Below are 27598 nucleotides of genomic sequence, written 5' to 3'. Positions count from 1 at the left end.
GTCCCAGTGTTCTCTTCTCACCAGGACAGCTATGCTTTCCTGTTCACTCCCCTAGGGCTAAGGCCAGAACAGAACCACGACTGAGGTTTGGAACTGGACATTTTTGACTAGGCCCTGGAGGACACTGCAGCTGGTCTACGGATCCTCCTCTGAAGAATAAGAACTTGGAGCATGGTCATGGTTTCAGCTGTGAAGCTGGAGCTTGGGAAAATGTACAGATGCTAAGCCAGGCAGCAAGTTCACACCAAACACTGCCGGGTTGCATAGCATATACAGGGCCACTGAGAGCTGCACTTTGAGTTCTTTGAAGTCAGCTGGCACAGGCATGATTTGAAAATTCTGATGACAAACCCACAGTCTGTCAACAGTAGCCTGGCATATTGTGACACCTGTATGTTCCATTCGCTTTCTTCTACTTTATCACATTGTGTCATTTCACTGCTCACTCATGTGACTTCCATTATTCTTACAATTGTTCTATTTTGCTATTAATTATTGTTGTGTATCTTACTTTGTCTAATTTCCAAGCCAGAATTCACCACTGGTATGTATGTATAGGGAAAACTACAATAAACAGGGGGCTCAGGACTGTGCTTTGGCTTTAGGGCCGTGGCTCAGTTTCCCCAAGATTATAGGGTGACAACTGTACTTGCTATTGAGAGAAACCCATTTAACTAGATTCTATAGTCATTTCCCATCCCCATTTGGACCCCAAAAAAGTAGAAACTGTGCATACAGTACCTTCTTTGGGCCCACCTGATAGGAAGAATATGGACAGGCTGGGACCGCTGTACTTTTTGCTTTGGGGACGCCTGCGGCTGCTGGCCCCGAGAGCCCGAGGCTGCTGGCTGGTTGCCGGCATGCTGGCCGTTCTGAAGAAGCGGCGCAGTGTCAGTGTCAGACTGCATGTTGCAAGCTGAGTTAAGGCTTTCCACGGATGAGTTAATGTCACTCATTAGAAGCTGAAGGCCAAAACTACGTTCTGTGTAGAAAAAAAAGCAAGAGAAGAAAGAAAGGTCAATGAGGGTGTAGAGTTCCACCAAAATGCTCATGTCTGGGTGGTCAGGCCCTCAAACCAAATACTATTTCAAAATACTATGAAATCACATTATTACATATTAATTACATAAGTACATATAAATCCATGCTGCATACTTATACCAATATAGTTTAAAAAGTTATCCCACTTGGACTGACAATGCTCCTTGCAAGAGCTAGAGACTATTTAATGAAAAACCCAGCACAAGGAAGGAGAAACCCTCTTTTGAGTTGTTGGTCAGGGGAGTTCAAGACACCCTCAAAACAATACAAGCTATTGCAGTTGCTCTTGGTTGCATTCTGGAGGTTGAAGGTTAAGTCCTATTGCTAAAGATACCATGTAGTTTAGACATAAGACCTGGAGTCACCAAGTTGGATCTGACTTGAAAGTCTCCTCCCTGAGGATTAGCTTTTGTCATACCAAAAGGTGCTATAAAAGCTACTGTGGAAGAAAGTAACCAATAGCCCTACCCAGCTGTAACACTTATGAATGTAACAACAATGACCAGCATGACAAGATATAACAGTGCAATAGTGGTACCCATATCTTGGTGGCAACCAACGATTTCTCTATTTTCACTTACGGCCTGCTCAACAGGATGAAATCATCCCTAATACTAGAAACCTACCCAATTTCCCAGAGCTAATGAGGTCATGGATCTTAAAGGAGAACTTTTTTTTATATCATCACTTTACTAAAACACAATAATCTTTTTTTTTTTTTTTTTTTGGTTTTTCAAGACAGGGTTTCTCTGTGTAGCTTTGCACCTTTCCTGGAACTCACTTGGTAGCCTAGGCTGGCCTCAAACTCACAGAGATCCACCTGCCTCTGCCTCCCAAGTGTTGGGATTAAAGGCATGCGCCACCACTGCCCAGCTAAAACAGCATAATTTCTAATTGCATTCTACTAATCCTTGTATCCACAGATAAACTGTAGCTTTCACATCTTTCCAAGAGATGGAAACAATTACAAAAAGTCTATGTAGTAAAAATACAGAGAACAATTGATCAGGTGGTACCTGGATCCTATGGATACATCTACAATGTAACTCTTATACTTAAGGGAACATAGAGGAAGAAGGGGTGGAAAGATGCTAAAAGCCAGAATACTAGGAAGTCTCCTATGAAGCAGTGTTTTCTAAAGTCAATTTTTAACAACAGGGCAAACAGTAACCTAGGATGACTGCATCATAGCACTTTACAAACCCACACATGGGCTGCAAGTCACAAACTGTAAGATGTTCACCCTCACAGGTCATGACTCCTAAGCATTAGAAGGATCAGAGAAGGCATTTGTGACCCTATTTATTATGCTCAGCTTATTCCTACAGTCTCCAGGCCCAGGACAACAGACTGGAGTCTTCTGTTCTTAGCCTTTTCAAGTCTAACACAAGAGTTAGCAATATATCCATTCCCTAGGGGGCTGTGAGAATGAAGTCAGGTATAATCTGTTTTATAATAGAGTCTGATACAGAATAAGCAGCTCAATTTCATTTTTTTTTTCCATAAAAATAACACAAAGCAGGCAACTGGTCTACCAGCTGAGGAAACAGGTTTGAAGAATGAAGTCACTTGCTTTTTTTTCTAGATCACAAGTAGCAGAGAGCATTTCAGATTTGAAAATAAATTTAGATGTTTGTTTGACCAGGAATATTAACAATAAATGGCTTAAAGAACTTTTTATAATGGGGGGGGGAAGGGGAGGAGGAGTCGTCCCTACCCCTCTAATCCTCACACTCATATGGCAAGCTGGACAAGTAGTTCTGTGGTAGAGTGCTTCTCTAGACTCTATGTGCACCAGGATTTTGTTCCTCAGCACTACATGCCTTAGATGGCCTTTCTGGGTGCCTCTTGTTTCTCAAGACTAAAGGATGTGACCACAGAAGACAGTAAAGGTTACCAGAGGATATGTGGCATGATGCAGGGAATGGGAAGAAACTGTGCATTACAGGAATTAGTACCTTTCTGGGGGATGAGGAGACAGGACACAATTATGGGAATATATGGGCAGAAGCAGAACCTTGAATCCCCCTGGCTTGAAGCTGCAAGACAGACCCTGATGGGAACTGGATAGCGTAAACGATATATGGTGTATCTAGGTAGTTCATATTCCAAGGCCATCAGGAGACACAAGACAGCAGGCTGCTGAAAATAGTGGTAACGAGCCCCTGCTGTCTGACTGGTATAGTCACTACTGGAATAAGAACAGAGGTCCTGTGTAAGAGATGCTGACAAGGAGGTAATAGTGGGCTGTGGACCTGAGAGAGAAGCACTGAGGTGGATACAAGAACTCAGATTGTCAGTGAAATCTAGGAACTATACACAGGGAGAAGGGGAGGAGGATGTTGATATGGCACAGGTTTTGGATGGTTAGATAGTAACCCTATTGCTAGATAGTAAATGGATAGAAGTGCTGAACTGGTAATAACGACTATAAAACTAAGACATCGCAAAGGGGATTGCCCTTACTAGGGTCTGACTGGCTAACAAAGACTTCAGTGGGAGTAGAAGTTACACTAGTCTAGGACTTCAGGAGAGTTCTAGAATACATGCTTCCTGACACATCTATACTCAGAGTTAGTTGACATACTAACAGTGGCTTTACCTAAGCTCGCCCAACAATTAGGTATTCATGCTTCCACCCACAACTGAGCATTTCTGCCTTGATGGATCTTTTAAGAATTAACACCTGGGTGAAACAAAGTTCACTATACTAATAGGGATGGTGGTGGTGGTGGGGGGGGGGCGGGCAAGCTAGCCCAAATTCACTGACTGAAGAAATCTCCACGTGAACCGAATCTTGCTACACACAGAGCTGTTTTCCAAGTATTTAGGCAGAAGAGTGCTTGTAAGACACTGAGCCCCACATTTCTACTGCTCTGGTCCTACTGAAACCCAACGGCAACACGATTCCTGATCCACGAGGGCCCCCAGCCTCTGAGAAAATGAAATGGCTTGGATCGCGCTGGCAGATTTTCATTTGTAGCTATTTCCCCCCCGAGCTTGCCGTAGCCTTTGGCTGTGCCGACCCCTGGTGGCAGTCCCTGGTGTCTCCTGTTCCTTTTCTTTCTTTTCTTTTTTTGTCAACAGGTAAATTCCTGGCTTGGTCTTCTGCACTAAAGCCAAGGCCAAAGCAATTCTGATACCATACAAATACTATTCATATAAAGTTGGTAGATGCTAGGAGAGACAATATATGTCCAGATTACTATCTTTTCCTCTAAAGTAGCAAATTCTTTAACTGAATACACTTTATTGGGTGGTCTTTGAAAGAATACCAGGCTAATCTGATAGCATTCAGTTACCAGGTTACAATCTTCACCAATCAAATACAGCTATTATATTCTGATTCTTCAAACCTACAGGCTTTCCACTGCCACAAAATGAAAATAAAACTTCAAAGCTCAAAAATGGCTTACTCTACAACCAACTTTAATACATCTTACGAGAACAATGACTAACTTATTTATATGTTTAGATTAAAAAAATACTGTGAAAGGTCTTTATTTGAACTTCCTTAAATTCTAATGTAGACTAAAAATTAAATCTTCTAAACCATTTTTTAAGTAGCCAATTCTTCAGGGTCTACACCAATCTTATTTTTTATGTACTAGAATAAGATATACTGAAATCATGTTAGTTCTTTGTCTTGCCTCACTGACCTATCTCACATTCAGTTTTTGCAAATATTATATAAGCTTATATTTTTCTCAGTGAGGACCTTGTGTGTCTTTTCTGTCCACATGGCCACCTGCTAAAGTGTTTGTAAACAGAAGTGGGAGAATGAGGCAAACTGATGTTTCTAGAAATGAATGTTCAGATTGTCTATTCAATGCTAGCCTGATGAAACACAATTTTCCACAAGGGTATCCCTTCATAAAGAATAGGAGGAAAGGAAAGAAATGACTTGATGTATACAATTTCACCTCAGATGAATTTGTAAGAAGGCGTTTCCTGAACAAACATGGCTGCCAATCAAACCCTTCCTAGTAGCTCTCCCCCTTCCCTAAAAGCCCAGTCTCTACTAGGCATGGACTTTGCCCCAAATATTTGAGGTCATCTGATCTCAAATTCACATCTCTTCTTGCTTCACTGTCATTAGCAAACTCAAGGCTAGTTTTGTTTGGAAATACATATAAATTCAGTTAAATAATTCTTATTTAGTTCATAAGCCATGACTGGCAAATGCCTCTCACGAGCCAGGTAAGGTGTGCTGATCCGGGAAGGACAAGGATAGGGGGGAAGTGTTAGCCGAGAAGGGTTTCACTCCCGGGCGCACCTTACCACCTCAACATACTTCTTGGTTCACAGCACCATCTAGTGTCTTTTTTACGTGAACTGGAGATTAACGGTGGTTCCGGATTTTCTTCACTAAATTATTTTCTCTTCTTAAAGGCATTTGCGCTACGCATATGTGATGTATCCGTTGTGGTGGTCCCTTCTTCAGAGACCCCCTCCAGTGAGTGAGAACACTCAGGGCCTGCCTTGCTTGTTCTTGATTTTATATGGAAGGTACATTTCTGTTAGGAAATGGAGAGCTGTAGGCAAACTTGTGTGCCTGAATGAAGGTGACTGAGTCTCTGGGAAGAACAAATTGAACAGTATTCTATCTAAGAAGTTTCTGACTCTTCATTTTGGATTATGCCATTGTTGCCATTTCCCCAGGCTCGAGATATTTATTGGAAAAGTCATTGAAGTTCCCTCAGGCAGGGTCAGAGACAGAGCATGTATTTAGTCTTTTTGATTAAGTGTGTGATCAACAATATGTGGTTAACTATACATACTACTCCATGTCATCCCAATTAAAGGATCATGTTTTTTTTCTAAGCACCTCTGTTTCTAGTAGTTTTTTTTTTTCAATTCAGTCAAAAATCAGTATATATGCTACTTTATTTGTGTTTTCTGATTTGTGACTTTACAGCAATTGCTTAAAAAGCTTGAAAACAGAAATGAGTATCAACATTCTTTCAAAATACACTTGAATCTAAAAAAATGACCTAAGGATCATGATTTCATTGTAAAAAATAGTTTTTGGTATTAAGCAACTATCACAGTTCATCCTCCAATCTGAGGGGGCAGAAATCAAACAATTAAATACGGTACAAATGTTACAATGGAAAGCTGGAAGCTCACTAATATTTAATAAGTTGTTCAGTAACTAGATAAAAGATGTTAAAATTCACTCTAGCTTTCCTGTTTCTGTTTTTTTAAAAAGGAGATGAAGGTACTGTTAGCCTTCTCTAAAGTTTCATATATCCATGGATTAAAAAAAAAACCATAGAGCAAAAATATTTGAGGTAACAAAATCTATGCATCTACATTGAATATGTACAGATGATTTTTGACATTCCTCTATTACAACACAGTATATAGCCTATATTATTTATGTAGAATTAGGTGTTATAAACTATCAAGTAGTACTATACATGGGGAAATGTTCCTATTTTATATACAAACCCAACACCATTTTGCACATGTAACTCAAGCATTGGTTGCTTTTAGTTTCTTTGGGATCTTCAAGTCTATCTGCACAAATGGGAAGCGTCTCACATATCAGAAAAGTGGAGGGAGGGTTTGAAGAGCACTGTGTACACATATCACTAGAAGCAACTAAGATACTCCTCGGTAGATGGATAGATAAAGAAACTGTAGGCTATCTACACAAAGGAGTACTATTCATCCTCAAAGGAAGGGGACTGTACACAGTGAAAACAGTTACACACAAAAAAAGAGTTAAGGACTCCACTCCATGAGAGAGCTAGAGTAGACACAGCCACAGAGAGTGCGGTGAGGTGGCAATCATGAGGATATTCAGGGTGCCCAAGACGGCTTTTGTGGGGACCTCTCCAGGTTGTACCAAGAGCACAGGAAAATGCTGTCTATTTCTTAAGTGAGCTGCAGTACACATGGGGGTCTCCTCTCCTTAAGAAAATGAATCATCAGTACAAAATTTCATGTGTATTCACTACTCAAGATGGTAGCAGGAAGCAGCTGTTCAACGTGGTCACATTACAATGGTGTGTGCAAAGCTTTACTGCCAATGGAGCCTCAATAACCAGAACTAAGATAAACAGAAAGTGTGTCCACTCTTAAAGACAACTGGGGCCCACAATAACCCAGGGGCAACTAGTGCCATAGGCTAAAGTCTAGGGCAAACCACAAAGTTGAAAGCAGATAATTTGGTGGTTGGGCAAGGACACACCATCTCCTCTCTCTAAAACAACAACAAACATCAGTAAGAAAATGATTAATTGCTTTTTTAACTTTGATTCTAGTGAGATTTATTTTTAAAACTATGTTGCAGGGAACTGTACAGTAATTCCATTTAAAAAAAATAAGGAGAGCCACTCATTTTACTCAATGATTCCATTCATTAAAACTAAAGAGCTGGCACCCAGTGTTCAATGACTGACCCATAGCAAAGTGTGTAGTGTCCTTCCTCAGATTTTATAGTATCCTTCCACTATGTGCAAGGAAGCACCTGGGCATCACTAAGTCTCTTCCCAGTTCTTTAAGATGACTTGGATTCTACACCAAAGATTCATACAACACAGAAAAGAAAATTTTCCCCCTACTAAAATGTTTCAGCCTGCCAAATGAGAACCAAAGACCTGAGCTGCAAATTACATTCTAAAAGTACAGATTCAGCCATGCAATTTCTATTTTTACTTTTAGAAGATACCTTGTATGTGTGCATAGTCTACAAAGTAACGCTCAAAAAGGACACAAGATAAATTATGTCTTTCTTAAATCTTCCTTAGCAATCTGATCTGTTTCTTTTCAACCTTCTAATTTCAATTCCTACTTTTTTCTATTACATCATAAATCAGGCAGAAGCCTGGGTATAAGAAACTATATAAATAACTTGTCACTTTAGAAGGTTCCCATTTTCCATCAACCCTAAAAATATTAGTCTAGGAACACTGGACTTGAAAAAAGGAAAATCAAGGTGATGGTCCAAAAGTCTGTCACTCATGGGTAGTGAGCTCTCAAAGAGTCAATGTTTTAAAACCAAATGAGACATTGGGGAGTCTTTATCATCACATTAAACAGGAACACCATACATTCATGAACTTAACTCTATTCACCTAACCAACACTGTCTCTTTCAAAATATATCTGAATACAAACTACCTATCCAACATTACTTAAGGTACTAGAATATAGATGTTGATAAAATAGACAAGGTCCCTGATTCCACATTATTCATAAAGCATCTCATAGTTTTAAATGTGTACTGCAAAGGGTATTTATTTGATAAGGATATATTTACCCTTACTTGAACATTATACAATGTATATATGTACTAAAGCATCACATGACACCTATAAATATGTGTAATACTTATTTCAGTAAAAAAAAATCCCTGCCACCAAATATAATGAAGACTTATGCAACAAGCTTTGGAAAAGGGTCATGATGCTAAATATCAAGTAGTAGGGAAGGACATGAAACTTTCTTTTACAACTTCTGGAAAAGTAATTCCTTCTACGAAGTTAAAACCTGCTCCAGTTTAAGTGGCCCCTAATAGGGAGTAGTATGTCCTGTACGAATGTGAGCATGGGCTACCAACTGAGAGAGGTCATCTCAAGAAGAGATGGTTCTTGGCTCCAGCTTAGGGAGGAGTGGGAAGGTACAGCAGGCTTGTGTCCTCAGATGAAGGGATTCTTGGCAGAGTGAAGTTCCTGGTCTATAAACACACTCCAGAGGCCAGTGCTCCTCCCAGCATGGGTCTGCTCAGTGCTTAAGAGAGAGCAGTTGACGCCACCTCTGTTTACAGACAAGGCAGTCGTAGAAAGGGCACTCAGCTCTCAGAAGAACCTCAGCTCTAAGGCATCAGGGGCAGAAAGCCATCCCAGAAGAACCCAGAACCAAAAAACCCAGGAGACAGAAGCTGTCTTCTAGGACAGAGACTAGGCTGCAGCTTCACCAGGACAGCACACTCAGACCAGGGCTGGACCAGTAGCCCATCTAGAGTCATCTCCTCATGTGCCCACAGTGCAGGACTTGTAGAGGTTCTTGGAGTGCACCTGGAGGTATGAATCCCGGTCTCTAGGGCTGGGCTCAGGGAATAGCAGAAATGAGTTCCTGCTAAAGTCTGAATATTTGAATGTCTTGAAACTCTAGGTGCTGGAGTCAACTTCCATGTTGCTGGTGGATGGGACCTCTGGTGTGTGATTAGATCAGAAGGGCTATGTACCGGGAATGGGTAAGGCTCATTTGTCCCTCCTACCAGCTGCAAACACAGTCAGAGGTAGCAAGGAGGAAGACACTGCATCTGCAGAGGCCTCCATCTTGGACTTCCAGACTGTAGAGGTGAGTGCAATACATTACTGTTATTTATGTGCCATCAAAACTATGGAACTGGGCTATAGCAGTCTGAAGGGATTATGGTAATTACTAAATTAATTGAATGCTTGTTATTTTCTTAAGAGTTTTTACATTATGAAAAGTAAATACACGAGACTAAGTAGCACCTTCATCAGCAAGGGCCCATCTCCCTCACAGTCAAGAGAGTGCTAGACGTGTATCCTGATAGAGCAAGTCCACAAAGACCTCAAAGACTAGATGCAGAGAGAAAAACATGTTTTCTCTTTCTGTTCTATCTAAAAGGTTGCAGTTAGTAAAGATGAGAACAAAATAGAGTTATCAGTTTCTCAGCACTTACAAGATGCCATGTCTTATATGGCATATCTTACAGATCAGGCTATTGTCCTAGCGATTTTTAATTCTCCTACCAAACCAGTCAAGTAATCATCTTCCTCCCTCCTTCCCTCCCTCCCTCCACTCTCTCTTTCTTTTTTTTTCAGGTAGAGAAACCGGGCTGAGTCACACAGTTACCCCAATGGAGACTGATGAGTAACCTATGGTTGTTTGAATAAGAAACATCTCCCACAGGTTTGAGCATCTAAATACTTGATCCTCAGATGATGATACTCTTGGGGAGGTTACAGACCCTGGAGAAATTTCATCATGTGGGGGGGTGGGCTTTGAGGGTTTATAGCCTCACTCCACTTCCAGCTTGCTCTTTGGCTCCTATGTATGGTTGAAGTAAGATCTTTCTGCTTCCTGTGTTTTCATGGAATGCGATCAGCCAGCAACCATTATGGACTCCCTCCTGGAACCATAAGCCAAAATAAAGCTGTCTCTAAGCAGCTTTGGATATGATAATTTATAACAAAAAAGTAACTAATATGCCACCTAAGTCAAAAGTTGGACACATTACCTCCTTACATGTTAATAACTTTCATTAATTCCTTTCTTGCCCAACTTGGATTTCAATCTTTTATTTCTCTATCTCCCTTTGTCATGAGAGTTTCCAGAAGGCTAGAAGTTAAGTTCTTTCACTTTTGCCTTATCACCTAACACTGAGTCTGGCACACAGTAGGTAGTACATGGTAGCTGAGTAAATAGACAATGAATTCTCCATTAATCAAGCTGCAATCTCTGGGGAAGTCAAACACCCAGGTAGAGGTGTCAAACTCTGTGGTCAGCTACATCTCCACTCTTCCATTCTTTAGGAAAGCCCCACAGGGTAGGCTACCAGGTAGATGAATGCCAACTCTTCTAGTTGTCCTTCCATTAGTAGCCAGGATGCAGGGAGTCCCCATTCACTACCTAAATTACCCCAACAGAAACTCTGAGTTAAGCAAGAGACTTCCAGCTATTAGACAGAAAGTGTATTTGGCTACATTTTAAAATATAGCCAAAAAGATGAGTTAAGGACCTATGACTAACTTCATCTTATAGAACTATGATATCAAAGATGTCCAGAGTCAAACAAACCAAAACTGAATCTGCAGTCAAACAGGCTCAAGGGACCAGTCATGCACATTCTAAGTGGCAAAGCAGAAAATGAGGCAATTGGTAGATGCTGAGTTCCCATCCCTACTGATTGGTGGTATCTGCAGACAGTTTCTAACTCTACTGAAAGATCTTCCCTGTGGAGATTCACTGCAGCCCAGCATGCATCAGTGTCTTAGAGAAAGGGTCCACAGTAGAACAAACATTAGCCATGCCAACAAAAGGGACTTTGGAGGCCCCCCTAAAGTGTTTCTGAACGGCAGGGGGGGCTCTTTACTTTCGGAAAACCTCTAGCTAAGTCCTTTCAGATAGAATTTTTATAGGAAAAACAACTCATCCCCAAATCATTCTCTTTACCTGAACACGGAGAGAGAGTTTTAATAATGGTTAACTGTAGTAGTTTTGAGGGCTCCTTTTTTTTTTTTTCTTCTGTCTCTCTCACTTTTGTTAAGATCTGAGAATAATGTAATGGAAAATAATATTGGATTTTTAGAGAGCACATGCTTTTATTTTCTACCTAGGAGAAATCTGAAGATTTTCTTTTACCACTGATCATAATTAAGTGAAAGAATTATTTATTTCTAAATTGTTCCCTGCTCAATTTGAAAGGGACTTTATTGGACAAAATGACCCACACCACATGATTGATAAGTTAGAACAGTGTGAGGCTTACTGCTGCATCCCCTGGGAGTAGTCCCCTGCCCTGTGTTTCACATGGTCTTGGTAAGCAATAGACGTTTGTATAATGAAGGAAGAAGGGATGAATGAATAGAAGTCATAGGAGAACTACCCAGCAAGCAAGCAGAATGAAAAGCAAACCTGCCACGGGAACAGAGAGTGGCTGGGCTAAAGCCCTTTACTGAACCTTGAGTATCCTGACAGCTAAAGGAGACACGAAACATTAATGGAGCCCAATTATCTGCTCAAAGGGACCAGACAAAAGAGTGGCGTGAACTGGCAGAGCATCAGCAAAGCAAGGCCCAGAATAGCTGAAACTTGAAAAATGACAAAGGATGACAATGGCTTTTTCAATTCTGCTCCAAATAAGGACCAGGAGGAAGAGGTCGGCTGCTTGCTTGACACTGGCCAAAGACAGAGAATGCAAGCTTCTCAATGCCTTTTTGTTCCCATCTTCCTTATGAAGATAAATGATCTTCAAAGTGGGAAGGAGGGAAGAAGCACAATTAATGGGAAGCCAGTGTTCACTGTGCAGAGGTGACAGGAGGGATGGCATCTTCTCAGCTGCTCCCAAGCCCATGGTCACAATCTCAGTGTGAGCCGCAGAAAAACCCAAGAATCAAAAATGAAGGAAAATAGTGGATAAGGACCAAGTTCCAACATGCAGACCATAAAGAACATAGGGACAAAAGGCTCAGTGGATGGAACCCACCAGCCTGGGTTCAAGTCTAGACCTGGCCCTCAAAAGGGTGGGGTCTAGACATTGCTCCTACCTCAGGCCTCTGTCCTCCCTATAAATATGGCCCTGGTAACAATTTCTACCACGTAGGCTAGTGAGATGGATTTGATGAACTAAAATATGAATCCAAAGTTCTTACTATTTCTAGAACCTATTTTAAGAACACAGAAGTAACATAAGCACATAAGTAGAAGACAGAGACAAGAAATCATGTAAAGTCTAACAGTTTATAATTCCTCATGCTATCTGATACTATGGAACAACCATCGTGACGTATAAATATCATTATCTGGTATGGCAAGAGCTCTTTCATTTTCCATAGTGCAGAAGGAATGTAGACATTAGAATTTTTGTGGGAAAAGAACTAGAGACGGTTCTCCTACTTTTTAACATCCTGACTCTAACAAGGGTGCTTTGGCATTTGGATGGAAGTAAGGAAAATTCTGGTAATTCCACTACTAAGTATAAACCCACAAGACTTGAAGTCTAGAGATTTGGACACTCACATGCTAATGGCAGCAAGAGCCAAAGGTAGAGGCAAATCAAAGAAATGTCCCTTCAGAGACAAATGGAAGTCAACATAGCAGAGTATTATTTAGTAATACAAGATATGGGGCAATAATATAAGCTAACATGGACAAACCTTGAAATTCAGACAGATAGCACGTAGACTAGTGATCATAAGAGGTAGGAGGATTTATTGCTTAATTGGCTCAGAGTTTCTGTAGAGTGTTAAGTAAATTTTGGAAATAGATAATGATGATGGTTGTACAACACTTTGAATAAAATCAAATTATACACTTCCGATGGTTAGAACAATAAATTTATTTTATATGTTTTTCCACAATGAAGAAGTGTTTCTTAGAAATTGTTGAGTGTACTTTTAAGTATTAGAAAATGAGCCATTTTCAAAGGAAAGTGTGGCCCTTCCTGTTGGTGCTGCTAAGAAATACATGGAGTGTTTTTAGCAACTGCCACATAAAAAATAAGCAGCTTATGTTAGGAATGAGATAATCAAACAGGAACGACAAATCCTCTTTGCCAGAGAGAAGTAAGAGGTCAAGGAAAGGCACAGCTAATCTTCTATTCTATACATTAGGTCCCCTGTAAGGAACTGGCAACTCTGGGTCCCATATACGTGCAGTACTAAAATCTGCATCAGAAATTAGGAAGTGAGAAGGATCACCATAGTATCTTGGTCCTATTCAGTCAAATAGTCCAAGAAGGCTTCTTAAAAATAACCTCACACAGTGAACTTGGTTCTGGGCATGTGATGGGAGAAGATGGTGGTTTGGGGGAAAGCACTGGGAAGGCCCCCTGCATGCTCCTGTGGGGCTCCATGCTTGCCTGGAGACAAGCTGATCCACTCTCTCCCAGGAAGGGAATGGCCTTTGGACTGCACTGCCAGAGAGCTGCACACCCCAGGCCTGCTCACCACAGACTCCCAAGTGCTGTGTGTGTGCCAAGAGGGAAGACGAACATTGCACTTGGACACACTTGAAAGAGGGACTGTGCCCTTGTGTTCCCCGAAACCTCCCTCAGAGCATCGGCTTCCTTGATTTCCACTCAGTTGGTTTCCTTAGTTTTCATGTGAAATGAGTGTCCACAATCAGAAGGAAGACAGCATTGCTCGCTGTTTCTGCAGATTGCCTGTCCAGGCTCGATGCTACCTCTGCTATTTGACATTGTCTTTTTTTTTAAATGACAATAATACTATGCATGTTACATGCACTGAACCCTCCCACCCCCTGGGCTGAAGTGCCATTCAGTGTTTCCTGTCATTTGCCTTTAGGGTTATGCAATGCCTTAGTAAAGGATTTTGTCTTAGCCTGAAAGCATGAAGACTCACTTCTCTAAAAGAAAAAACTGTCCCCCCATCTCCACTTTGAGTTACTTAATTGGCCTCAACTTGACTGCGGAATAGAATGTGCTGTGGGGTTCATCCTCTCTCACCATCTACAAGTATAGTCAGTCGTGGTTACAGCCATTTCCTTTCTGTCACCTTCTCTGTTTGACTTAGTTCTGCATGGCTCATATGACATCTGTCTGCCCTGGTTCCACATCCACCTGCCTTGAATGAACATATCACTTCCTTTCTGTGAAGAATCCTTGCTATCTGTCTTAGCTCACCCAACTATAAACTTCATTCTTCATGTGTCTCCTGGCTATTATCATCTTGCTCTTCTTGGTAAAGTTAGGAAACTTTTGTCAAGACAGACCAAAATTCTGCTGGGAATTTCATGGCATCCACAACGAGGGCGAGGATACACTTGGGAAGATGTTGTTACACATCTTCTCATCCATCAGAACAATTCTCTGCATCTCCTCTATAGTTCTAGACCCTAGTAATTTCACATAGCAGCGGAAAATCTTGTTGAATTCACTCATCCTGGGGATGTTATAATTTTTACTACCCCTATTGATAGAGAGAAATACTATTACATTTTTATTGGTGTTGGTTTGTTCTCCTTTGGCTTTTCCTGTGTTACATGCTATGTGAAGAGAAGGACTAACAACAGTCAATGTCAGAGGTGTGCTTAAAGGATAAAACTCTCAGGGCAGTAAGACTTGCATTCAACATGAAAACATGATCGTTTCTGTTTAAGCCCTGTTTCAGGTGCTGTAACCCATCAGAGTCTTAGCTTCCACTGGCTGCTATGTAAGAGAAATGCAAAGAGATCTCTTTAGGAAGCCAACTCTACGCACTGTCTACGAATAGTTGAGAGTACAATGGGTAAGAGATAAGCTTTTAAGAATTTTTTCCCATTTGATTACTAATTTTATGATAAAAGTGTTAAGCACAGACTTCTATGTGAACATTAACACAAAGACTCGAATATCTCAACTTTGGTGAGATCATTTGTCAGCCGTATGGTGTACTGAGTTGTAATTGTCCTATACTTCAAACTAGTCCTAACAAACAAGCACGCTTTCACTTATATTATGTGGTTGGAAAATTTTCTAAAGTGTGAACCTGAGTTTGTTTGTTACAGACAATCCTGGCTCTTCTATAGGCTGCCTAATGCCTGAGAAAACACTTATTTGATTACACGGTACACCTCAGTGTCTAGTTTTTGTTAAATGTCATCCTCATTTTCATTAAACAATTAAAAAAATCTGATTACTCTAATTACCAGCTCAAAAACATATGATTTCTTGGACTTACACTTAACTTACCAGGAGCCCAATGATGGGCTATGTTCTCTGGTTCCACGTCAGGATCAGAGTCTTCAGTCTTGATCAGAGTTTCCATTTCTTAGATCTAACTTACCATATTACTTTCATATGCAGTTAGAGACCTTTCCCTCTTCCCCACAGTGACACTCTCAGAAATTTAACAATATAGAAGGAATAAGGGAAAGAAAAGGGACAAGAAGAAGAGAAAAGGGAAGAGAGATGCCAGAAACTACCATAACTGAAAATATAAAAATGCCCAAATATAGAGGATTTTGCTGTGGAGTTACTCAACACAAAATTCAGCAGTTCCCAGGGTGGAGGGACCCTTAAAAAGTAAAAGAGAAGATCTGGCCCCTGTGGCAGCACCTCGACAGGCAATGGCCAGTTGCCTTCATGTAGAATTAATTCAAAGCCCTAGCAAGGTAAGAGGTGACTCCCAGATAATCACACAAAATAGAATCTAACCTTTGACTCACTAAAGTTTGCCCACTAAAAGGCAATATATAATGATGTGTGTGTTAGATCTTACCGGCCATAAGAGAAAATGAAGATGCTAGAATCGTATTTTATTGATGGCAAGAACATTTTAGAATATGAGGTTGGGTTTCCAGACCCCCAGGATTCACATGTATAGTCTGAACCAAGCACAGATTACAGACACTGGGGAATGCTGTATTAAACAGATGCGTATTTTCCCTGTGTCATCGTGCCAACAGTGTGCCAAGTGTTTCAATAGAGTCATACTATATCAACAGTGCATGGGGGACGAGCACAGGTAGCAGGTTTTGGGACATTTTATACTAACGACTCAGTCACCTTCACATTATCTTCAAGGGATCCTAGAACCTCATGGATACCAAGGACCACTACGAAGTTCTCATGTAGTTATACAGTTATAGTCGGTTCTTACCTGGCTGTCTTCTGGATTGAGAAGAATAGCCAGTCCTGGCCGGGGTTTGTGGTTTAGAAGATGACTGCCCCACTTTGTCCTAAAAAAGAAGACAACAGAGTGAAAGGAGGCTCTGTAACCCACCACCACTTCCTCTCTTGCTCAGTTCCTTCTTTCCATCCTATTTATTTATTCCTTTTTTATAGTTTTAAATGACAGTTGAAACTGTGCTGCGGTCGGGAAACCAATCATGGCAAATGGTAATCCGTCGTCAAGGGAGTTAGAAGGTGCTCCTCCTGGATTTCATTTCCCCGAATATTAATTTAAAAAGGACAACTGCTGACTGCTCATCTCGGGCAACGAATGTCAATAATCAACACTCTATGGAACACATGGCACTTTCCAGAATTGCAAGGTAAGCAGTCTTGGACTTCCTGGGTCGGAAAATCCCAGAGAGGGGCCATAAAGAGCAAACAAAGGACGAGGAGCTCAGTGGCACGTTGAATGGTGATCCAAAATTCTAGAAAAAACCCATCTTCATAGAAACACCTCAAACCAATGAAAGAAACATTAAAATATGGGTACAAATATGCCACCTTTGTATCCATATGCTTACAAAAAAAGAGCAGTGATTAGTTCTTGGTAGTAAGATATTAACAACTTCTTATAAATCTGTAAAATCTGTGAACATTTTTTTAAAACACATATAGTACTTCTGTAATTAGAAAGGTTTTGAACTGTGCCAGAAGTACAGTGTGTTCATTTAAGTCTACTTATTAGTATCCATTCACAAGCAGAGCGCAGATTCCCTTTCACTTACAGTGGGATCAGACCCCAATAAATTAATCATACACGTGCAATATCTGAGGTAAAAAGTGCATTGAACACATTCGAGCGACTCCACATTGTACTTGGGACATGGCGCACTATGGACACGACGCACCATGGAGTATTTCTTGTTTCTCTTACGATGGCGAGGCTCAATTTAGCAGGAACTGTGACTCATATTCACTACCCTGCATAGCAAGACAGTATCATACTATAACATTAGTCCAGGAAAAGATCCAAGTTTAAAATTCAAAATGCCAGTACTGAATGCATATTGCTTTTACACAATCATACATAATGTCAACTGGACTTTTGAGAAGATAGTTTTTCCCAAGCCCCAAACTAAGCAGATTCATGTACTCAACACACCATATTCCATGAGAAGTCTCAGAAATCACAAGTAAACTGGGCTATACACATATACCTTCTTAAAAGACAAGTAGCTTACAAAAAGAACCAAGGCAAATGGTCTAAAATAGAACTAGAATAAAAATAGACCATGCCATTAAAGCTGTGTTCCAGATAGAAAATTATTATTTGGTATAAGTACGCAACCAAATATTACACAGGACTTAACCTAAACATTATTTGTAGGTAATCTACAACTTTGCTGGGCAGTCTACCTTTATCTGGCAACAGATATGTATGTATGTATGTATGTATGTATGTATGTATGTATGTATGTATATCTCAAGCACTGTTGTGATGTAATAATGAAATCTCACTAAGAAGTTCACGTGTTTGTAAAATCCCCAGACGAAAAGAAAGGAAAGTCACCTTTTAAAATTAAGCAGGTTAGAACTTCAGATAAGAATTCTGTTCCTGTGAGAAGCCACGAAGACTTGACTGAAGATGAGTGGCCCTTACCCTGGGACCAACAGATTTTACTTTTCCTTTTTGGAGAATACGTGAATGGATATATTGATAGCTAGATCTTAGGGATGAAATTCAGGTCTAAACATGAATTCAGCTACGTTTCATACACACCTTTTCCTCACAGTAACCTTATGCAGTTCTTTTATTAATTGTATGCAGGGTCAGGAAGCAGTTTTCTAATTGAGGTTTTTTTTTTGAGACAGGGTTTCTCTGTGTAGTTTTTGGTGCCTGTCTTGGATCTCGCTCTGTAGACCAGGCTGGCCTTGAACTCACAGAGATCTGCCTGGTTCTGCCACCCAAGTGCTGGGATTAAAGGCGTGCACCACCCGGCTTTTTTTTTTTTTTTTTTTTTTTTTTTAGCTTAAAGTTTTTAATTTTAGAGCAGTTCAAATTTCAGGATTTTCAATTAGAAACAGTCAACCTGTGTATTAAAAATTAAGACAGCAGAGTAAAGTTACCTACTGACTGGGGCATTGACATCCAGAAGGTCAAGAGCAAAAGTCTGCCCGCCATTCTGAGGCAAACAATGTCATGCTGCCAGGAGCAGGGGAATGAACGGCAAGGCCAGACTGAAGGTTTCCTCTTCAGGTTAGTTTCTGTTTATCTGTGTGTCTGCTTCCTAGCCTCCTGGCCTCCACAAAGATAGAATTGGGCAGGGGAGAGAGAGAGGGTGGCCTTGTGGTCACAGCTTCCCTCATAAGCAGGAGGCCCAGGGCTTGAGAGGAAAGCTGGGTTTCTTCTTTGAAGGACAGGCTAACAGCAAATACTTTTTAGACTATGGTTCTTAATTACTATGCTGTCTGCCTCCAGAAAAAGGTGGGAGGGTTGGGAATGTGTCCCAAAAGTTCTTTACCTGGAGCCATACAGGGCACTTTCTTAGTTAACGCTGGACCTGCTCAGATCCGTGTGGTTTTTGGAAGTACTTGCTAAAGTCTAAGCCTGACCTGCCAAGCAGATCGGAATAGAAACATGCCTTTGTGAAAATGGGACAGGAAAAGCCCACCCTCTCTTGGGTGGCCCAATCTAGGCCACTACACTAAATGGTAGAATGGACTCACCGAAAAACCCTGAAATTGGTGAGAAGGGACAGTGAAAGATGGTCAGCTACTTTTTGTCTCTGCATTAAGACAGCAAGGCTGCCTGGTCTGCACTATCAGATCCCTGGACCTTTAGCTTCAAGAAATGGCGGCCAATGGAGCAAGGTAAGCCAGGGAGGGACAAGGGCTGGGTGGGGCTTCTTGATTGACTCTATGGTTCATAAGTCACATATCAGTTTGCTGTATGAAGGCCCCATCTGCTAGTCTCCTGGCTGTTCTCAGCCTCTGCAAAGAGCCCTCTTCCATCTGCCTCCAGCACACTGCTGAGACCCTGGCCCAGTGAACAGGCAGTTTAACTTCTTCCATTCTACTGGTCAAGAGCCCAGGCATTTCAAAGCTTGGGGAAGTGACTTGGGGAAGGAGGACAAGAGGCAGAGGTGGGTGTGGAACCCAATTGGGGGGGAGGGGAAGGCCACTATCTACTGTACACTGACCATCTACTTACTTGCCGTCATCCCTCTATAATGTCTTGGTTTATCACCAACCTTTGGCCATCTGCCCACTTGGGGATATCAGTTGAGACCATGCTGGAGTCCCTGCCAGAGTCTTCACAATGTGATCTTCTGAAGATGGCACATGAACTCCAGTAGTGCTGGGTTTTAATTGTGTTACTTGAAATGCAGTTAAAGTTGTGGGAAGATTCAAACTGAAAATGTAATAGTCGAGGCTGCTGCCCAGTGACTATGCACAAGCCTATCTACTGCTCTCTTACCTGCACTCTGAAAGGTAGAAAGTCATCCTCATTTTTCATTGAATCCCTTCTAGTGCCAGGTATCCATATCTACCTTCTGTATGTAGCCTATTACAGAACCTACAATCACATCCATGGGCTTATTTTTGTTAAAAAAAAATAATGTAAAGACAGCAGACCCTCTTTGCAATTTCCAACTTCCACATCCATTGCTGGTGTACAGTTCACATTCATTCCAATTTAAATTATTTTCTGGAATACACACCGTTTGGTGGCCCACCAGCCAAAAGGCAGAGCAGGGAAACAAAGGGCCTTTGTCCAGGTGTCCAGAATATAATCCATGGGTATGAGTCCATTGGTTCCTAACAGCAGAAGATGTCACTGTACCTATTTTCCCTAAAGTATCAGACAGCTTGGTGAAAGCTGCAATCCTGGCTCTCTTCTAGTAAGATGTACAAAGTTAGTTCTCTCAATGGCCATAATACTTACTACAAATGAGCTGGAGGCATGCTTTTGCCCCACATAGCCCCTCCTGTTTCGATGCTACACTTTATGATTATGTAAAGGCAAAGGGAGAGCAAAGACTTGAGTCAATCAAGCATAAAGCCCAGGCCAGAACAGTTTCCAAGAGCCCAAAGGAGAGAAGAGCTCAGCATGCCAGCTGTCTCTATCAAGGAGCAATAGTTTTCATCTGCAGTGGTGTCAATTCCACTTTTTGCTTATGATTCTATTTATATAAGCTGCTGAGTCTAACATGAAAATGTTTGGGCCGCTTCTGGCCAGACTTCAAAAAACTTGTCTCATATATGCACATGTATATGATAGAAAGGTGGGCACGTGCACGTACCCGCTCACATTTGCATGTACACGCATGCATGCATGCACGGATACATGCTTAAGTTTTCACTTAAATTTTACTACTAACCTAAATACTATAACTTCATAAAAGGCACAGAAAAGCCCTAGTATTCCATATTCGGCATTTCTAGAACATAACTACCTCCAAAGGAGGCTATTTTTGACATCAGCAAAAGCAACTTTGAATTGCTTAACTTTAACACCCCTTCTGCTATGATATATATATATACATATACACACATACACACACACACAAACATCAGATTGAGTTATTCATGGTAGTTTGTCAATGTTTCTTATTTTAAAGCACCTACACTGAGATGTTACACAGCATACACTTCCTCTGTTGGATGTGTAAATCCAGTGAGTGCTGGTATCAAGACAGAGCGTACAACCCTCACCATGTTCTAATTATAGAATATTTCCATCACCCTCCAAAGAAACCTCGTGTCCGTGGCCTGTCAATCTTGACAAATGGTTTTCCCAAAATAAAATGTCTTTGCCAAGTCAGTTTTACTCTCGGTTTTAGATCCGGCATTCCCATATCAAGGAGGCAGCTTGGCCTTAAGGTGAAGGACACTGGCTCTAGAATTTCTGCAGATGAGCGGCTATGTGACCTTGGGGAAGACTCCACAACCTTAAGGGCTGTTGTGTGATCATGCCCATAAAAGCTCCTCAAAGCAGGTCTCAGCGGCTGCTTCCACTACAACCACGCTCAACTGCTTCTCCTCCTCCCCCTCTGGCTTCTCTCCACCACCGTCTCTCTCTCTCCTATGAAACCTCTATCACCATTTCAGTCTACTTCTTCCTCCATCTTCTCTATGGCTACCATCACCTCCCCTCCGTGACCTCCCAAGTTTATCACCAGATCACCCTTTCCTTTTCCATTATCTCCTCCACTTCTATCATGCTTCTACCTCCTTCCTGTCATCTACAGTCTACCTCCTGAGCTTCCATCCTGCCTTCCAATGAACTCCAGTACCACCTCTCTTCTACTTGTTTATCCCCGACAATCCAAGATTGCCATGATTTTTCTCTCTACCTCACACTATCTCTTACATCCTCAATTTTAACAAACCACTTAACTTATGAAAAGACAACTGAAGGCTAATTTGTAAGAACTGTCATCAAGTAGAACCTTAATCTACTGTGAGCAGTACAGTAACTTCAGGCAGCACCTAGAACCTCTACCTGGAAAATCTCTACTCACATCCCATAAATGTCCAATCAGTGAGACTAACAACTACAGCCTTTAAAGTATATTAAGACTATCAGTCAAGGCATAAATTGGGGGCATCAATATGATTGGAGAACAACCCATTTCTAAACTGAATAAAAAATATTCTGATTCTGACCTCAAGAAATTCTGGCCCCATGACTTGAAAATTTTGGAAAAGCGGGAAATTCCAGGTTTTACTCTCTGAATATTTTCCCCTATCACTTTCCTCTCTGCTGTCATAGAAAATTATTATGTATAATGAGCTCCAGGGATCCTTAAAAAGCCAGGCTAAAAAGGTCACAAAGAAGCTCATCTCTTTGGAACTCAAGAATCACCCAGCAACATATACACTCACCAACCTCCAAATAAAAAGGAGCATGGACTAGTTAATAAGAAGGCAATGTGGCATGCTAGCAAGTAAGAGTTCAAAGTTGGAAAGGCAACACTGGACATTCTGGTCTGCCAGTTTTAGGGACAATCCCTAAGCATCTCAGAGCTTCAGCTACCTTGTCTACAATAGGAGTCACTACAAAGGCACTGCCATCAAAATGAACCTAGATTCTTTAGTTCCATGCTTTGTATGTTCTCTCTTGGTTCCATAACTCCTAGAACATCTGTACTGCCTCCAAACACACATTAATAATAATTAGTTGGATGGAGTTGCCTTCAGAGTAGAGTACCAAGTCCACAGCAGGCATACAATATGCCTATGCTCTGCCCCTAGTTTAGCAGAAGGAAGGCATGCACTCTTTCCTTGAACTTGCTCAACAATAATCTCAGAACTTGGAAAGGGCCCTCACTGTCCTGGCTGACCGGGAAAAGGCCTCAGGGTTGAGTGTGATGTAATCCTTGGTAGTGGTTCTTCCTCATCTCTAAGTCCCTGTAGAGGGCAGAGGGCCAAGGGTAAATGGCAGCTCATGGCCAAGAACCCAGAGGCAGAATGAGATCAGCCCAGAGCTCCAGCCTAGATCCCCATAGCATATTTGGACTAGGTCTGAATGCTCCTCAGGACAGGTGTGAGATGGATGATGGTTTAAGATGATACTTCCTTAAGATCTGTTGTGATTTGAATATGAACCATCCCATCCTATCCCTAGGCTCATGGCTCTCTTTAGGAAGGTTATGGAACCTTTAGGAAAATGGAGCCTTGATGGAGGAAGTGTGTCACTGGAGGCAGGCTTTGAGGTTCAAAAGCCAGAAGCACTTCCTATTTTTTTCTCTCTCTCTGCTTCCTGACTGCTGGGTAGACTGGTGCCCCTGCTGCCATGCCTTCCTGCTCTGAAGGACTGTGCCCCTTTGAACTGTAAACCAAACCTTGCTCTCATAAACTCTTATCAAAGCAACAGAAAGGAACTGATATAAAATCTGTTTTGTCTTTGAACAGAGCATGAGGTTAATATAAAAAGGAACATATAGGCCAAATCAGGATATAACAAACTCAGTCCTTGGGTCAAAGAGTGCCTTCTCTCTGCAAGGCAAACCAGCTTGCCTACATAATAGGAAGGATAGTTGGGACACAAGACATTCACCTCCATCCTTAGTGTGACAGGAATCAAATATTTGTGAACTACCAGTGTGGCAAACTAAATAATGTAAGTTAACACTTCACTGTACAGGCCATTTCCTCTTCTTGGAAAACAGGACCAGACTTGCACATTTTATAAAAATATTTGAGACTCTATTCCTAGAACCATGGAAAAAATAGTATTATGAGCTGGATACCAGTGCATGCTTATAATTCCAGTGCTCAAGAGGCTGAGGCAGGATCCCTAGTTCAAAGCTAGCCTGGGACACATGGTTGGATCCTGTCTCTAAAAGAGCCCCAGGAAGGAGAGAATGATGACTTGAGCCCTATCAGTTACCACTGCATTGTCTGTAGAGATTTTTTTTAAGCTGCAGTGGCCCATCAGAGGAAAGTTTGTGGAAATCAGTCCCAAGCAAGAGTCCCACCCTGCCCTCCTGCCATCTGGTATGATTTGAAGGAAGCTAAGTGTTGCCTTTACTGTCTTCTTCAGCATCTTGAAGAGTTGGACTGTCAAACCACATCAACCCCGATTGAGTAAGAAGCTGACATCTTCATGTTTCCAGCTACTTGTCCTGGCTCAGTGAGTCCTGAAAAGTCTACAAAACCCAGTTTCATTTGTTGACACAAATTCAGACAGTAACACTAATAATTGTGCCTATTCCAAAGGGTTTGTTGGGAAGGCAGTGAGATGAGGGATAAACAGTTCAGTCACAAAACACAGGCCAGTTTCTCTGGCCATCCTGGAGGAGATGGCCTCCAACTCTATCATAGCCTACTATGAGCTGGGAGAGAGGTGGTAGTGGGCGAGGGGCCAAAGGGAAAAACATGGAGGCCTTCACTGTTCTTTTTAATAAGCCGTGTACATACTCTTCCATGCTTGAATAGTGGTTATAAATGGCAACAGCCTGGCTATTCATAGGGCCACTCCAGCTTCAACAGACAGCAAGGAGGAAGAGCCAGCTGGCCTCCATCACAGAAGCCCAGCTGCCAGGCTGTGCACTTCTAATACTGTCAACAAATGGAATGATGGAGGACTGTGAGGGTTGAGTGTACGCATACATAGATATGGGGTTGGTGTGTGTGTGTGTGTGTGTGTGTGTGTGTGTGTGTGTGTGTGTGTTTTGCACATAAACTAATCACAGATACAAGTCATCTCTAGCTACTATAAGCCCTTGCCTTTTCCACTATTACAAGGATGTAATCTCATTGTAAATCAAAAGTATCTGTACTTTCTGTCAGTCTTCAGAGAGACTCATGCATGCAGCAAGTATTTACCAAACACCTGTCCTATATTCAGCATAGCAGTGATGAAAGAAAGACTTACCTACATGAAGCTTCTCTTTTAGCTGGAGACAATAGATAACAACAAACATACTATGCAATTTGCTCATTTATAATTTAGGAAAGTGATACTACAGAATAAGACAGGTCACTGTAGCACAGAAACAGGGTGGAGGTTCAGAAGAGAGACCTAGGGAGCTAAGACAGCCTTCAGGAAACAGAAGGAGGGCAGTGATGCTCACAATGACCATCTAGGAAGAGGCCACAGCCATGGCAAGTGGCCTACCATGGCACCCACATAGAAGTTAAAAAACGCTAATATTCATTCATAGCAGAATAACTTCAAAATGTTGTTTCTTCCTTGTTACCAAAATACAAAGGAAGAAACATGGCTGTGGAGGGAAGGATGGGGGGGAAACCCCTAGCTACTTCTTCAGGATCAGCACAGAAATGTTTAACATGTTCTGGGGAAACTGTCAATGTGCATACTGACAAAAATATGGCTATGAAGCACAAGCGGACCCTTTTGATAGTGTAGGGCTCATCACTAGAGGCAAAAACTGTGTAGAGTCCTTGCTGACGCCACATGCCACACCCTAGACAGGAAGCCCAGCAAAAGCACTACTTGTTCAGGGAGAAAAAAAAATACAGTAAGCATAAAGAGATTCACATATGCATTTTAAAAGTCCCCTGTGACTGTGGTATAGGAACATACAAATGGAACTGAAGCAGTTGCTAACTTAAAAGCCAAGCACTTTAATAGGAAATTAAATAAATTGTTTAAATTATTCTTCTGCTTTAGTAAAAGGAGTAATTTATGGTCCCTCTTAAAATGTGTCATTTTAAAATAATCAGTTGCCAACTGCCTAATTTTTTGTCAATCGATATATAATTATTGCTTATTTAAAACATATCATTTTTCTTTGTCTAGTTATCCAAAACACTGAGAGTAATTATCTAAGCATTTCCCCCATTTCTGTATCTGAGTGAGTGAGGATGTTTTATGGCACCCGAACCCAGGCAGTGAGATTGTCAAAATAAACCAAAATAAACACATGCTTCATCCAGGTGCCAGAGAAAGGATGCCCCAATTCACCAAAGTGTCACAAAATGTTAACACAGATGCCATGTGTATTGCTTGCCACACTTGAAGAATTACAGCACAGTCAAGGTACCCACCAGCAATCTATTTTAAACTTTCTCGGAATACAAAAATCACTGCAGGCCTCTGTGTACAGCCTGCTCCACCCATTGCCAAGAGCCAGCCAGGGGCCCCCACAGTGCAAAGCCCAGGCTGGTTGCAAGCAGGGCTCAGGGTGTACGTGCAGGAGGAGGAACTGGCCAGTACTCCTGTCCACGTCCTCAATAGGTTATTTTTAATTCTTCTTTACCCATCTGAGGTAAAGACAGATCCCAGAGGATTAAGTTGTTTCTCTAGATTCTCTGACATTCATCATGACACAGGCTAAAAGGCTACATTCCAACTCTGTGAAGGCGGAAAAATACACGTATCCCTCAGATATCAAGAGCCTGACCCAAAGACTAATGGAAGGATGATTGGTATGTTGGCAGTAATGGACATTCATACAAGATTTACTTTTCTTCCAGTAAAGTTCTAAAGAGATAAGATAAACGATAACCTACAAACACACTGAACTAGAAAAACACCAAACCAACTTCTATTCTCCAATAAAAGTAAAGTTGTAGTGAACCACCAGCGTCTTTGTTAACAATGGCCCCAAACTTCATTTCTCTATCCATAGGCAACTTGGGTCTTTCCTTTCACACCCTTGGGAGGACATTGGACACTGATCAGGGCTCTTAGAAGTAAGTTTCTCTTGCTCTGTAATACCTACACTTTCTTGAGCCTTAAGCTATGTTGCAAGCACAGTGATATTTTCAGAATGGGCAACCACTATGAAAACCTTTTAATCAATCTCTCACTGCCCAAAGAACACCAAAAACAAATGTTCCATCCAGGGCTGGGGACACACGCCATTAATCCCAGTACTTAGTAAGCAGAGGCAGGAGGATCTCTGGGTTAAAGGCCAGCCTGATCTACCCAGGTAATTCCAGGCCAGCCAGAGTTACATAATGAAGCTCTGTCTTTAAAAAAAAAATTGTAGAAAGGCGGGAGGGAGGGAAGAGAGAAGGATGTTTTCACATAGTTTGGGGAACCTTCAAACTAAAGCGGGTTTAAGATGAGGTCTGGAAATGCAGTAATGCCTCCTTGTCCACAAATCCCCAGTCAACAATGAACAGAAAATATTACGTAGAAAATTCCAGAAGTAATTCCAAAGTGATGAAACCTAGCATGTCCCTTTGTCCAGTGGAGCCTCCCTCAAAATCATTAGACAGTTGATAGCCTTCTTCATTGTCAAATCAATCATCATGGCTTTACAGTATTTGTGTCATGATTCCCCACTTTCTAAATCAAATAATGGCTCCAAAGCATGAGGATCACACACCCAGGAGGACTAAGAAAGGATGGTGCTGGGATTCACTGGAATTAGAACCACAATCAGGCTGGCTGCTGGGTAAGGTCACTTCCTAAAGACCACACGGGCCACCATGACATGCACAAATACTTGTTGGGAACTGTCAGGACTAGAAATCCTGAGCTAAAGTGATGGGAGCCTAGACAGACAGCCACCTCCAGCTGTGGTCAGAGAACAAGAAAGTTCCAGAAAAACCCTAACAAAGGAAGGAGGTGTCAAGAAGCTAAGGGACCTGGTACAGTAATAGATGTGACTTCAAATTTACTCATGTGTTACTAAAAGGGCCAGAGTGGACCATGAATAAGTAAGTGTACAGCAAACCCATTTTTTACTAACTACAAATGGACAGGCTATCTTTGCAAGTCATCAAATGATGACCCTATGCAAAGAAACAGTTGGTA

The 27598-nt window shown here is 41.5% G+C and overlaps 1 protein-coding gene across 11 annotated transcripts in view; it reads right to left on the bottom strand.

Annotated features, from left to right (window-relative positions):
- Grb10 (growth factor receptor bound protein 10) overlaps positions 1 to 27598 on the bottom strand; it is a 114479-nt gene that overhangs the window by 41833 nt on the left and 45048 nt on the right. For 8 of the 11 annotated variants that reach the window (XM_036200724.1, XM_036200715.1, XM_036200717.1 and 5 more), the window contains exons 2-3: positions 16346 to 16424; positions 742 to 982 (exon numbers count right to left, since the gene is read on the bottom strand). In XM_036200724.1, coding sequence (XP_036056617.1) covers positions 742 to 956 — 215 coding nt within the window. In that variant the 5' untranslated portion in view covers positions 957 to 982; positions 16346 to 16424. The remainder of the gene's footprint in view (positions 1 to 741; positions 983 to 16345; positions 16425 to 27598) is intronic. The other 3 variants (XM_036200716.1, XM_036200719.1, XM_036200720.1) reach the window with 1 other exon arrangement.

This window comes from Onychomys torridus, chromosome 10 (assembly GCF_903995425.1).
Source record: "Onychomys torridus chromosome 10, mOncTor1.1, whole genome shotgun sequence".
In the NCBI taxonomy this organism is placed as follows: Eukaryota; Metazoa; Chordata; class Mammalia; order Rodentia; family Cricetidae; genus Onychomys; species Onychomys torridus.
The sequence above is the reverse complement of the archived record's forward strand: the minus strand, read 5'-3'. Positions and strand labels throughout refer to the sequence as shown.